Raw genomic sequence first — 14,093 nt, 5'->3', positions numbered from 1 at the left:
AGCCAAACAATGTAATTGAGGTAGTGCCTTACAAACAGTTTTCTAGACTGAGAAAGTCATGTACCAGGACACTAAGTTTCAATCCAAATTTGAAGCCCAAAATATTATGGGACAGTCATAAATCCCCAAAAGGGGGTTGCAATGGAAGCATTCATAAAAAGATCAACGTACATTGATTGGGACAAGCATCACTCCTACATTAACTGTTTCCTAATGAAGGCGTGCAATTGTTTGCTCATCTCTTTAAATTGTGAAGACATTTTCACGAGGCTTAATCTTTACACCATGGTTTATAAACTCTCATTTCGAATCTATTCACAGCAGAGAAACATCCATAATATAAAGCAATCTTGAAGCAACATACTCTCCACAAATGTGAGCAAAAACAAAGGTAGTGACCGATACCGGTGAACCGTTTAATTTAAAAAAAAAAATCAAGAATTCAACAGTGCCTAAATCTTTATTTTTCATAACCTACATATTTTTCAAATTAGACAGTTTTACATTTTATGACACAAAAGGAAACTTAAATTACCAATAGTTTACATGTAAGCTTGATTCCAGTCTTAATGGAAGAAGTAGAACAAAAACAAAAACCCTCAAAAAAGCTTCCATATTACACTTCTATGTCATGAATTGGCAGCTGTTAGCTCTCCTTGAAAGTCTTCGATTGTCTGCTGCTATTAGTGTAATAGGTTACAAAGCACATAAAAATCCCTAAAGTTGCTAGCTGAAGGAGATATAGAGATAGGTATGCACCATTACAGTCAGCTGTTGCTTGTGATACACTGCATCGCACCCACAAAGGGCCTTTCCATATTAACTGCTGAATCTTCAGAAGATAATGCAGCAACATAAAAGTTTGCCACTTTCCACTGATTTCTAAGTAGCAAATTATGAAGTCATGGTGGGGACTGATCTGAAATGAAATTCACATAAAGTCTCAAAAGCAACCTTTGTTTCAAATACATTCCTGGAACAAGAGTCTCAGATCCTGTGTTAACTTGTTTTATACTTCCAAATGAAAAGCATCACCACACAATCCTACAAGTTAAATGCCAATTTTAATTACTTTATCTCTGAACTTGTAACTCAGATACTGCTTTCTGGGAGGATTTTTCCTTTTAACTTTTTAAAAGCCACATGTTAACAGCTATAGGAACCATAGCAACAGTCTGCATGCAACATCACAACTTTCTACTCTGAAAGTCCATTTTGTCACCAAGTGGAAAAATCTCAAAGTAAATGCAGCAAAGATAAGTTTTTGTATATTATATACAGCTACTTGGCAGGTCACTTTTGCTTATTTTTAAAAAGCTATAAAACCACATCAGAGCAAGGTTTAAACTCCTGTTGCAACAGACTGTTGCTGGGTAAGCAGTAATTACAGTGTATTGACCTAGTACAAATGGCAGCAGAATACATTATAACAGCACAACACAATCCGCTGGTCTCAATATATTACCTTAAGTCCCAGTTGGCTATTATGAATAGCTGTACACTGTTGCTGTAAGTGACCATTCTGTATTGTTTGCAGCTGTTGAGGTTCACACTTTCAACAGGCAAACAACAAATCTCACAGCTGGCCTAAACCATATACAAGTCTAGCTGCCATTTTCACTGCCCACTGGGGAAAGGATAAGAATATTAAAATCCAATGACAGAACTGGTTTCTAAATTTTGGTGATGTTCGCTGTTGTCAGAGTCCTATCTCCTCCAAAAGAATTCAAAGTGTGCTTTTTAAACAAAGGAACCAACAAATCTCATCTTGCCCATTTTAATCAACTCTGCGGTACACAGCAGGCTGGGTTTAAAAGGTCAAGTCATTACCATCAGATATCCGCAGTATAAAAATTGCTAAGAAATTAACTGCTACTTCCCCCGGCGGCCCCCCCCCCCCCTTTTTTTTTTTTTTTTTTTAAGACAGCCATATTCAAGTTGATTATCCATCTATGTAAGCATGGACACTCTCTCTCTGGAAGAGGTGGTCAAATAAGCTTCAGGGTTTTTTTTTCTTGGCTATTTGAACTATTATCCCAATGAATTTATTTGATTTTATGACTGGGATTTTTAAAATTTTGGCTGAACTGCTAGACTGCCAGAATTGACTATTTATGTTCTGTTCTGGAACACCTATTGGTTAAAATGCACACTTGTAGAGAGACTTATGAAAACATTTGAGGGCTTTGAAATAAGACTCTCTTTCCATTTCCCTTTTGCAGTGAAGAGGCAGAGTCAGTTCAGCACACCAGAATAAAATAAAAAAAACAAACAAAAAACAACCAATTAAAGTAAGATTCAAACCACAACATTTAGTTTATCTACATCCAGCTCAACAGCAACATTTATAATATATCAATAATTTTTATCAGATTTTTTTTTCTTTAGGGTACCTTTTTATATGTTCTGATTATTTACAACTGTACAAGCAAAGCACACACTTCCAAGTGCACATATTTAATACAGTATTGACTATTTGCATTTACAGATTTTTCAACAATCTGAAAAAGATCAACTGTTTACGATCTTTAAAGTATATTACAAAACCTGCTGCTAGTTCCTGTACTACAGTATGTTTACCCAGTAAAACCAGTGACAATAGATACATACTGTAACTGAGTAATCCTGTAATTAACTCATGCTAACCCTTAAGGGGGTCAGACTTCATTAACTCTAAGCTGTCTTATACAAAAGTTAAGGCAAAGTCATTTTCAAGTTTAAATAAAATTCAAGTCTTTAAATATTGGATGGAAAGAATTTTTAAAAAATCAGTTGTTTAAACAAACATTTTTGTGGAATAAACTGTACTGTTATATTCAGCAGGAAAGAGGTTTATCTGAACTGCCTGCTATTTAAACACTTAAAGAAAATTTTTAGGCATTTTAAAACAAAAATAATTTATATTCAACTTTATTAGAAGCTTGCTAATTTAGTGCATCCTTGTCCTTCAGAAAGCGCATCACTTCTAAAGTAAATATACGTGTGAGAAACCTCATCCCAGAGGTAAATAGCAGGGATCTCTTCCTCCACCACAAAAAACAAATACCATTATCTCAATGTTTGAAAAATTTAAATCCACATGCCAATGCTTGTAGTTACAGGAAGACGTCAACACTAGGCTGACTAAGATATGAACTCTTTCAAAGAGCACTTGGGGCCAAGTTAAAAAAAGTCTACACTGAGCACAGGGATAAACCAGAAAGTACAGTAATGACTCTAGTTAACTCCATCCTGGTGAGGGGGAAGTTTAGATCATCACAAGAACACTATTGTGCTTTCTTGTGATAACAGCCGTTAGCAGACTTCACCACTATACAAGCTCACAACCTCACAATTTTTTTCTATTCACAATGTGCTTTGTATTTCGAAATGATAGTATTCATTTTATTCTGGAGTGAGAAGCTGGTTACTTGCTTGCAGTACCTCAGAACACAAATATTTTAGAACATCTCTATTGGTGCTGTCTGGAGGACTTAATTTTTTTTTTTTCTTTTTTGCAAAAGTCATCAAAAAAGATTAGTTTTAAAAAAATGCTATAATCAACTATTAGTTTAACCTAAAAGTGCAAGTTTATTAACTGATATTTGGAACAGCAGCTCAATAAAAAAATCCTCAAGGTCATATTCATACTACTTTTGTACGATATACTTTTTCCCCCCCCCACACTCTACGCTAGCTGCTATTATCAGTCTTTTGGACATTTTAGAGATATAGTTACTTGCAGACCAGTTTATTAAAAAATTGCAGCAGCACAGTTCAGGAATACTCACTGTATTGAGCTTGGATTCACAATGCCACAAGGAGACTTCATAAAAAAATTGATTTTTTAAGAGAACACATTTTCCATCTTGAAAATAATCAGACTAAGCATCACCTCCAGTTAAGCACCAGCCTAAATATAAGGTTTAGATCAATTAAATCCCGGAAAAATAGAACGCTTGCTCAAGAGGGTAAAAAATTATTTCATAGAAGGAAAAACTTGCAGGCATTTTATATGCCTAGCAGCACTGCAAGCTCCCTAACCAGCAACTCATTCTCTGTACTCTGAGTGGGAACATGGGTTTTAATTTGTAGGAAGTAGAACTCTTTTCAACCCCCTCCCAAGCATTAGTTTCACTGAGGAGATTTTGGGGGGGTGTTCTGTTCTTTATTTAAACGTTTCCCAATGGCTGGAGGGGGCGATCTGCGCCCTGACTGTCTCCTCTGGTCTTTGGGCTGTCCTGGATTTGACTTTGTGGGAGGGGGTTCTCTGTTTTTCTCTATTGTTTCTGTGGGCTTTCTTTCATCTTTCCCACAAGCTACAGTGTTTGGCTTCTGTTCTTTCTGGGGCTGCAACGTAGGTGGATCCTTAGTTGTTCTCTGGCAAATCTCTGCATAACTAGGTTTTCGTAGTTCCTGTGAAATGGAAGATAAACAAAAGACACCGAAGTTAAAACAGTATTAGTCTTCATTGTGACTATGTAGCACAGAAATTATGCATGATAATATATGCAACTACAGGGAAGATTTAGCACAATTTAGCATGTGAAGTTCATGCAAGTAGCATTACAGCCAAGACTGGCTGGAAGCAAGAGACAAAACTTCGAGTAATAGGTTTATCGCTGAATAGCAGCGTATAACCTCCCATCTGGACCTGAACAAGATGGTGGGAACGGGGTAAAGAATCATCTCCTTTTAAAGTTTAACAGATATGTTTGCTAATACTAAGACTGCCTACTTTGGAAAAACAGTTACCTACCTTTCATAACTTATTCTTTGAGATGTGTTGCTCATGTCCATTCCACGTTACGTGTGCACGTGCCCACATGCATGGTTGTCGGAAATTTTCCCCTTAGCGGTATCCAAAAGGCCGCCTCTGGTGCCCCCTCTAGTCCCACGCTCATGTGCCAGTATATTGGGTGCCGCCCGCTCCGCACCCTCTCAGTTCCTTCTTGCTGTCAATGCAGACCGCGGGGAAGGAGGGCAGGTCATGGAATGGACATGAGCAACACATCTCAAAGAACAGTTACAAAAGGTAGGTAACTGTTTTTTCTTCAAGTGCTTGCTCACGTTGATTCCATGTTAAGTGCCTCACAAGCAGTATCCATGGAAGTGGGCTCGCAGTTCATGGTCGTGCGGCTTGCAACACTGCTTTGCCAAAGCTGGCGCCGTCCCAGGCTTGCTGGGTGATGGCGTGGTTGGATGCGAAGGTATGGGCCCTAAGACCAGGTAACGGCTGTGCAGATATCTCGAATCGGTACCTGCACAAAGGAAGTTGCTGAAGAAACTTGTGCTCTAGTGAAATGGGCAGTCATGATAGCTGGTGGTGACACCCCCACTTGTTCATAGCAGAACCTGATGCAGGCGGTTATCCACAAGGAGATCCTCTGAGAGGAAAAGGGGAGGCCCTTCATTCTGTCTACCTTGATGATGAAAAGCTGCATCAACTTACAGAAGGGTTTAGTTCTCTTGATGTAGAAGGCTAAAGCCCGTCTAACATTCAAACAGAATAACCATTAGACTGGTGAGACTTTGGAAAGAAAACCAGTAGGAAGATGTCCTTGTTATAGCGGAATTGCGACACCACCTTTGGTAAGAATGCTGGATGGGGGTGTAGCTGGACTTTATCCTTATAGAAAACTGAAGGGATGTTCTGACGTGAAACCTCATTCTGTATAACTGTCAGGCCAAAGTGATCGCTACCAGGAAGGTGACCTTCCACAAGAGAAGCAGCAGACAGCAGGATGGCAATGGCTCGAAGGGGGGACCCAGGAGCCGAGAGAGAACCAGATTCAAGTCCCACGGAAGGACTGGATAGCGGATCTGAGGGTAGAGCCTCTCCAAGCCTTTCAAGAACCTGAGCATCATTTCGTGAGAGAAGAACGATCTGCCCTGGATCGGAGGATGAAAAACTGAGATAGCTGCCAAATGCACCTTGATTGATGAAAGGACCAGCCCTGGAGTTTGAAGTGAAGCAGGTAGTCCAGGCTGGATTGAAGTGAGGACTTGGAGGGGGAAGACAACAGGTAAAGCATTTCCACTTGACCAGGTAGATCGTCCTGGTGGAGTGCTTCCTGCTACCCAGCAGGATGTTCTGCACTTGAACTGAGCAGGCCCATTCCTCAGCATACAGCCAGGCAGAAGCCACATTGTCAGACAAAGGGACACTAGGTTTGGGAGGTGCAGATGGTCCTGGTTCCGCGAGAGTAGATCCGTTCGGAGCGGGAGTTCAAGCAGGGTTGCTAATGAGAGATTCACACGCACGCCGAACCAATGCTGTTGAGGCCAGGGTGGAGCCATCATGATTTTTGTCTCTCGATCTTCAAGAGGACCTTGTACAGCAGGGGTATTGACAGGAAAGCGTATAAAAGTGTCTGTCTATGGGAGCAGAAAGGTGTCTGACAGGGAGTCTCTGTCGAGCCTGTCAATTTAACAAAACTGCTGACATTTCCTGTTCAGTCTGGATGCAAACAGATCCACCTGGGGAGTCCCCAAACTCTGAAGATCACACTGACCGCCTGTGGGTAGAATGACCACGTGAGGCAAGACAAGAACCACCTGCTGAGGAGATCTGCCAGCGAATTCCTGGTCCCCGGGAAGTACAAAGCCACAAGATGAATGGCGTGCTGTACAAAAGTCCCATAACTGGAGAGCCTCTTTGCACAGGACTGATGAGCGAGCTCCACCTTGTTTGTTGATGTAGAACATTGCGGCGGTATTGTCTGTCAGGATTTGAACAACTCTGCCCATCAGGTAGGGAAAAAATGCCTGGCAGGCCAAGCGTATCACCCTGAGTTCCCTGACATTTATATAGAGGGAACAATACTCCTATGACCAGAGACGTTGTGCGTGGAGACCATTGTGGTGGGCTCCCCACCCCAGATCTGACGCGTCAGAGACCAACATCACTGATAGAGATGGGGCAGTGAAGGGAATCCTTTCCAACACAAATCAAGGGTCTGTCCATCAAGCCAGGGATGACAGGATGTGCGATGGAACTGTGACCAGTAGGTCCAAATCATGTTTGCTGGGAGCTTAGACTGATGCCAGCCACATCTGCAGGGGTCTAAGGCATAGACGCGCATATCGGACCAAGTAAGTACATGCTGCCATGTGGCCCAGCAGCTTGAGGCATACACGGGAGCTTGTGAACGGGTGGGGCTCTTAAACATGCGATGAAGTCCAACATGGCTCAGAACTGGGACTCCAGCAGAAAGGCCCTGGCCTGGGTAGAATCAAGTACTGGCTCCTATGAATTCTGTTCACTGAACCGGGGCCAGGACTGATTACTGCTCATTCATAAGTAGACCTAGCTCCTGACAGGTGGCCCACACCAGATTAAGGCTGTGCTAAACCTGGGCTCATGACCTGCCTCTGACAAGTCAGTCGTCAAAGTACTGGTAGATCCGCACCCCTCAATGCCCCAGGTAAGCGGCCACTACTGCCATACACTTTGTGAAGGCCCTCAGAGCAGACGAAAGGCCGAAGGGCAGTGCTGTGAACTGGTAATGGCACTGGTCCACTACAAATCGGAGGAATCTCATGTGACCATGAAAAACAAAAATATGGAAATAGGCGTCCTTTAAGTCTAGGGATACCAGTATCCTGGATCCAGAGAGGGGATGATGGAGGTCAGGTAGACCATGCGGAACTTCAACTTCTTGAGGTATTTGTTGAGGTGACACAGGTCTAGGATGGGTCTGAGGCCCCGCTTGGCCTTTGGGATTAGAAAGTAGCGGGAATAAAACCCCTTTCCCCTCATATCTTGAGGAATTTCCTCTACAGCCCCTACCCATAGGAGGGTTTCCACCTCCTGGATGAGAAGTCTCTTGTGAGAAGGGTCCCTGAAGAAGGCTAGGGGATGGAGGGAGAGGTGAGGAGGAGAACTGCAGGGTGTAATCAGATGTTATGGTGTTGAGCACCCAATGGTCTGAGATAATTTGGGACCATGCAGAAAGGAACAGGGACAACCAGTGCAAAAATAAAAGGGGGACTGGATCGGGGTTAGTCTGGTGTGTTGCCCTGGGGCACACCCTCAAAATGTTTGCCATGGGCCACCTGAGCAGTGGGCGGAGTCCAACTGCGGGGTCAAGGAGAATGGGGAAAATAGGCGGCATTAAAAGTCTCAGTCTTTCCTTCTATAGGACCTTTGTCGAGGTGGACCTGAGTATCTGGGTGGCAGTCGGAAGTGCCTCCCTGATATCGGAAGTTCTTAGAGCCCAAAGGAGCGCAGGGTGGCCCTCGAGTCCTTCAGCCCATGCAGCCTGGTGTCCGTCTGCTGTGAAAACAGGGCATTGCTCCTCAATGGGAGGTCCTGGATGGACAGTTGAACCTTGTTCAGGAGCCCTGAGGACTGCAGCCATGAACTGTGTCACATGGAGACAGCAGATCCATCAATGGCGCTGCCAGATCGGCTGCATCTAACGCTGCTTGAAGAGAGGCCTTGGCCACTGCCTTGCCCTCTTCCAAGATGGCCAAAAACTCTTGTCTTGACACCTGGGCAGAGTCCCTTAACTTGGCCATTGAATGCCAAGTGTTCTAATTGTATCACCCCAGCAATGCTTGCTGATTGGTGACACGTAGCTGCAGACTTGCAGTAGAAAACACTTTTCTACCAAAAAAGTCAAGTTTCTTAGGGTCTTTGTTTTTAGGGGTTGCACTAGATTGCCCATCTGTCCTGTTTGTTCGCAGATGAGACCACCAGTGACCATGGGGGTGTGTGGGTGGGAGTACATGTATTCAAAGCCTTGGGCAGGGACATTTTTTTTTCCCCCTCTGCCCTTTTAAATTTTGGGGGCAAAGTGGCTGGCACTTGCCACAGTGCTTTGACAAGTTTTAAACTATATACAAGGAAAAAACTTGAAGAATCCAAGAACAAATATCACTAGGGAACTTGCAAGAGCAAGGAGCATTCCAACAACTGTCATAGGCAGTCAGAATGAACTAAGAGGGTGTGGGACTGGCAGCGTCCAATATACTGGTGCAGGAGCACGAGACTCCAGGAGGCGCCAAAACTGTTCCTCTGGATACCGCTAATGGAAAAATTTCCAACCACCACGCATGTGCATGCGCCTAACATGGAACTGACACGGGCAAGCACTCTAAGAACTTTCCACTTAACCGGTTCTCTCCCCTCTTCTCAGATTATGATGGAAAAGGGCAGCAGAACCAAGAAAGAAGGGAGTTTGGAAAAATGTTATTCATTAAAAGAAAAAAAATTGCCAAATCAGATATCTAAATATGGAGGAGGAGAAGGTCACAACAGTGAGGTCAACTTAGCATATTGCCCAAAGCAGAAAGGACAAATCGATGAATCAAAAGAAAACATGGATACTTGCATACAGCACCACAGACATAGCAAAAAAGCAGTTAAATATTTGAAGCTAACCATACTGTTTGAGTCATTGACATGCCATCCAATTGTTGACAAGGCTCAAAAGTCATCAGATGATGGTTGGGAGTTCTGGATAAAAAGTAAGTAAGTTTGGGACTGGAACAGTGCCCCACACAATGTTGCCTCTAAGGGTATGTCTACACTGCAATGTAAGCCCAGGGTTTAAACTCAGGCTCAAACTTAACCCCCTACTTCCATCTACACATAAATCCTGCTGATCCAGTGCTTAGATCCAGGTTCCCAGGACCCCCTGGGAATAGAGGGTTCAAGCCTGAGTCAAGCCAGGACCCAGGGTTCAAGCCCTAATGCTTTGCAATGCAGTTGCAGCCCCACCAGCTTTATGCTCTGGGAGACATAAAAGTATCCCACGGGCTGACTTTTTGTCCTCTGGACTGTCAAGTTCGGTGGACGGTCAAGTTTACACACACTGCAACACGAACAAAGGACCAGAGCGGGCACCTTTTGGGAGGGTGCTAGGAAGTCAGATATGGGTGGTTGGACTCAGGCCTGCATAATGCAATGTAGATGCTAGAGCCTCAGATTGGGGTCCAGGTTTCAATAATTAGTAACCGGAGGTTACAAATGAGTGGAGATGCTCTAGCCCTAGGTTAACAAACCCAGGGTCTGCTAACTTGAGTTCTACGAACCCTGGGCTTTCATTGCAATGTAGACATTATTTACACATGTGCTTAAGGGTTTTAGTACACAGACTCTGCCAACACAGACAAGCGTCCCTTTTTGTGATCAATAAAGTTCACCATTACACACCTTGCTGTGCCTGGAGTACATAGGCAGTGCAGTGCAGGTTTCAGTCTCCCTGATAAACATATTAAGGTCTGAGCGACCTCCAAAAACTCCACAAAGGTTTGGTGGGATAACGGATAGAGGTAATGTTGGGAGATCTGGGGAAGTAACAGAGAGGAAGGAGAGGCAGGAGGGAGGGGATGGAGTGAAACCAAACTATGGGGAAGTGGGTTAGCAAATCACGAGAAGAGGAAATGTGTTAGTTAAATGGTGCTCCCAGATCAAAACTCTCCACTATGAACATAAACTGATGATAATTGCATAAACCAATGTTTTCCCTCCTTCCCAACTCCAAAATTGCACTTACTGGTGCTCAGGGGAAAAAAAAAGTCACTCCACCTATGACTAACTGTTCCTGCAAATTCTTCAGTGAGCTGAATTTTAATCATGGAAATGCAAAAATACTCTTGCCATTTTTTCTGCAAGATGTTATACAGCTATATTATTGCAAGTAATCAGAAGAGACTTGAGGCAACGGTAAAGATGCTGGGCTCACAGCTGTAAGTACCAATGGACAAACAATGGAAACGCTGCACTGTTAATACATCATCAAGTGATAACACTTACAAAAGACAGCTAATATGATCACTTACTATGGCAGCCCCATTAACTTGTACTGATTTACATGCAGTACTGAGCGTGGAAGAAAGTCTTTCCATACTTTGTGTCTCTCTCTGCTGCTTATCGACAACCTTGGAGTCACTGCAAGCACATATCAGAAAGTGAATCTCAAAAAGCTATCTTCACGTTTGGAACTTGAAAAGTCAACATGTGAGCAGATTACGCATCTAAGAGTATTTTTAAATCAGACTGATTTAGACGGCAAGAAAGTTACAGCTATATGTGAACTGACATCTATAACAACCTTTTAAACATTAATTCGCGATATATTTTAAACCTACCTTTTTAAAAAGTATATTACCCTTTAATACATGACTTAAAATAAGGAACATGTTACAAATTCTAATTAAGTTAATATTTGTTTAAAACTAGAGATGGACCAGGACATCAAAGCTCACATTTTATCTTGCCACAATCTTATTTTCTGATTCTGAAGTCTCAAGTAAAACAGGTTGTGGCATACAGTACTTGGAAACAATTCTATTATTGTATGCACAAAGTGATATTAAATATTGCTGTGGGAGTTAGTCTATGAACTCCTTTGTTCTGTAAGTGGGGGTGTCTACAATGTAATGTGAGCCCAGAGTTTGAACTCAGACTCAAGCTTAATCCCCTTCGGTCTACACACAAATTACACTAACGTAGGGCTCAGACCCAGGGTCTCAAGACCCCATGGGAGTGCAAGGTTCAAGCCTGAGTGAAGCCAGGACTCACGGTTCAAACCCTATTGCTTTGCAATGTAGACTACAAAGCAATGTAGTCCAGCCCCACTGGACTCCTGGCTCTGGGAGTCTGCCAAAAGCAGCCTACAATCCCATGGGCTGACTTTCTTTGTCCTCTGTATAGTCAAGCTTGATGAAAAACGGTTACCTACCTTCCGTAACTTGTTCTTTGAGATGTGTTGCTCATGTCCATTCCATTTTAGGCGTGTGTGCGCCCATGTGCACAGTTGTCTGAAATTTCTGCCTTAGCGGTATCCATAGGGCTGGCTGTGGCACCCCCTGAAGTGGCGCTCCCATGCGGAGGTATATCAGGCGCCGCCGACTTGCACCCTCTCAGTTCCTTCTTGCTGGCAACTCTGACAGAAGGGTAGGAGAGCAAGTAATGGAATGAACACAAGCAACACATCTCAAAGAACAGTTACGAAAGGCAGGTAACCATTTTTTCTTCAAGTGCTTGCTCATGTCAATTCCATATTAGGTGACTCACAAGCAGTACCCATGGAGGTGGGCTTGGAGTTCACAGCTTAGTGGCTTGCAGTACTTCCCTACTGAAGCCAGCATCGTCCCAGGCCTGCTGGGAAAGAGCACAGTGGGACGTAAAAGTGTGGATGGATGACCAGGTGGCTGCCCTACAGATGCCCTGGACAGGCAGCCAAGGAGGCCTGCGCCCTGGTAGAGTTGGTGGTGACAATCACCGGGTGCGGCACCTTTGTTTGGTTGTAGCAGAAGCAAATGCAGGCAGTGATCCAAGAAGAAATTCTTTGAGTGGATATTGGGTAACATTTCATCCTATCTGCCACAGCGATGAACTGTGTCAACTTAAAGAATGACTTGGTCCTATCCACATAGAAGGCCAGAGCCTTCCTGACATCCAGGGTGTGTAGTCTGTGCTCCTCTTCTGACTTACGCGGCTTGGAAATAAGACCAGTAAGTAAATGTCCTGGCTCGAATGAAACAGACTACTTTAGGAAGAAAAGCCAGGTGCGGCCTTAGCTGGACCCTGTCCTTTTAGAAGGTCATGTACGGTGGCTCCGAGGTGAGCAACTGAACCTCAGATACCGGGAGGGCTGACGTCACCGCAACCAGGAATGAGACCTTTCAGGAGAAAACAGGAAGCCAGGGGCTCAAAGGGAGGATCTGTGAGCTGAGACAGCACCAGATATAAGTCCCACTGAGGGACGGGATCTCTGACTTGCGGATAGAGGCCACTCCAGGCCCTTAAGGAATCTGGCCATGATATCCTAAGCAAAAACAGACTTACCCTGCAACGGCAGGTGAAAGGCTGAGACAGCTGCTAGATGGACCTTGATCGTTGAGAGGGACAAGCCCTGGAGCTTGAGACGCAGGAGGTAGTCTAGAATAAGCTGCAGCAAAGCCCACTCAGGATGAACATCTTTGTCCACAATTCAACAGGTGAAGTCTCTCTATTTGGCCATGTAGGTTGTGCTGGTGGAGGACTTCCTGCTTCCCAAACAGAACACACTGAATCTCTGCCAAGCACTGCTGCTCCTGTGTGTTTAACAAAGCAGTCGCCAAGCCATCAAATATAGTGTCGTCAGGTTGGGGTGCAGAAGACTGCCATGGTTCTGGGACAACAGGTCCAACCTGAATGGTAGCTGGAACGGGGTTGCTACCAAGAGGCCCAGCAGGATGCGGAACCAGTGTTGGTATGGCCACGCTGATGCTATGAGGATGATCCTCTCCCTGTCCTGTTTGATCTACATGAGGACCCTGGGCAGCAACAGTACAGGAGGGAAGGCATACATCAAATCCCCCAACCATGGGAGCAGAAAGGCATAAGACAGGGCTCCTCCTCCAATCGAGCTGAAGACGGGGCACTTCCTGTTCTGCCTGGACACGAACAAGTCCACCTGGGGAGATCCCCGCCTGCGGAAGATGGAGCTGACCACCTCTGGATGAAGGGACTACTTGTGGAGAGATGAGAACGTCCTGCTGAGGCGATCTGCCAACGCGTTCTTGGACCCTGAAAGGTGACCAGTTGCGAGATGGATATTGTACTGCAGACAGAAGTCCCAGAGGCAGATGGCTTTCTGGCAAAGGGCCGATGACCTGGCTCTGCCCTGCCTGTTGATACAGAAAACCGTAGCCGTGTTGTCTGCCAGGACCTGGACCACCCTGTCTTGTATACAAAGGTAGAAAGACCCTGAGTTTCCTGACATTGATATGAAGGGAACGACTGAGACTGGACCAATGGCCTTGAATGTTGAGAGCGCCCAGGTGGGTTCCCCAGCCGGGTTCCCCAGCCCAGGTCTGAGGTATCGGAGACAAGGGTCACCAACAAGGACGGGGCCGTGAAGGGAACACTTTCCAACACCGATGAGGGACGCTAGTACACTGTCTGGAATCCTGACCACCTGGTCCCTGCTGTGCCGGTTGGGGACACAGACTGACGCCAGCCACACCTGGAGAGGTCTGAGGGGGAGTCGTGCGTGCCAGACCATGTAAGTACACGCTGCAACGTGGCCCAGCAACCTCAGGCACTGGTGGGTGGTGGTGAGCAGGTGGGCTCACAGGCCCGTAATGCGGTCTGCCATGGCCTGGAATCGAAACTT

The 14,093-nt window shown here is 44.7% G+C and overlaps 1 protein-coding gene across 2 annotated transcripts in view; it reads right to left on the bottom strand.

Annotated features, from left to right (window-relative positions):
* Positions 1-441: 441 nt before the first annotated feature.
* LARP4B (La ribonucleoprotein 4B) overlaps positions 442-14,093 on the bottom strand; it is a 119,496-nt gene continuing 105,844 nt past the window's right edge. Inside the window, exons 16-17 of one of the 2 annotated variants that reach the window (XM_073334490.1) lie at positions 10,771-10,879; positions 442-4,395 (exon numbers count right to left, since the gene is read on the bottom strand). In XM_073334490.1, the coding sequence (XP_073190591.1) occupies positions 4,114-4,395; positions 10,771-10,879 (391 nt within the window). In that variant the 3' untranslated portion in view covers positions 442-4,113. The remainder of the gene's footprint in view (positions 4,396-10,770; positions 10,880-14,093) is intronic. The other variant, XM_073334491.1, reaches the window with a different exon arrangement.

The sequence above is a fragment of the Lepidochelys kempii genome, chromosome 2 (assembly GCF_965140265.1).
Source record: "Lepidochelys kempii isolate rLepKem1 chromosome 2, rLepKem1.hap2, whole genome shotgun sequence".
NCBI lineage: Eukaryota > Metazoa > Chordata > Testudines > Cheloniidae > Lepidochelys > Lepidochelys kempii.
Note: the sequence above shows the minus strand (reverse complement) of the source record. Positions and strands in the feature narration are given on the sequence as shown.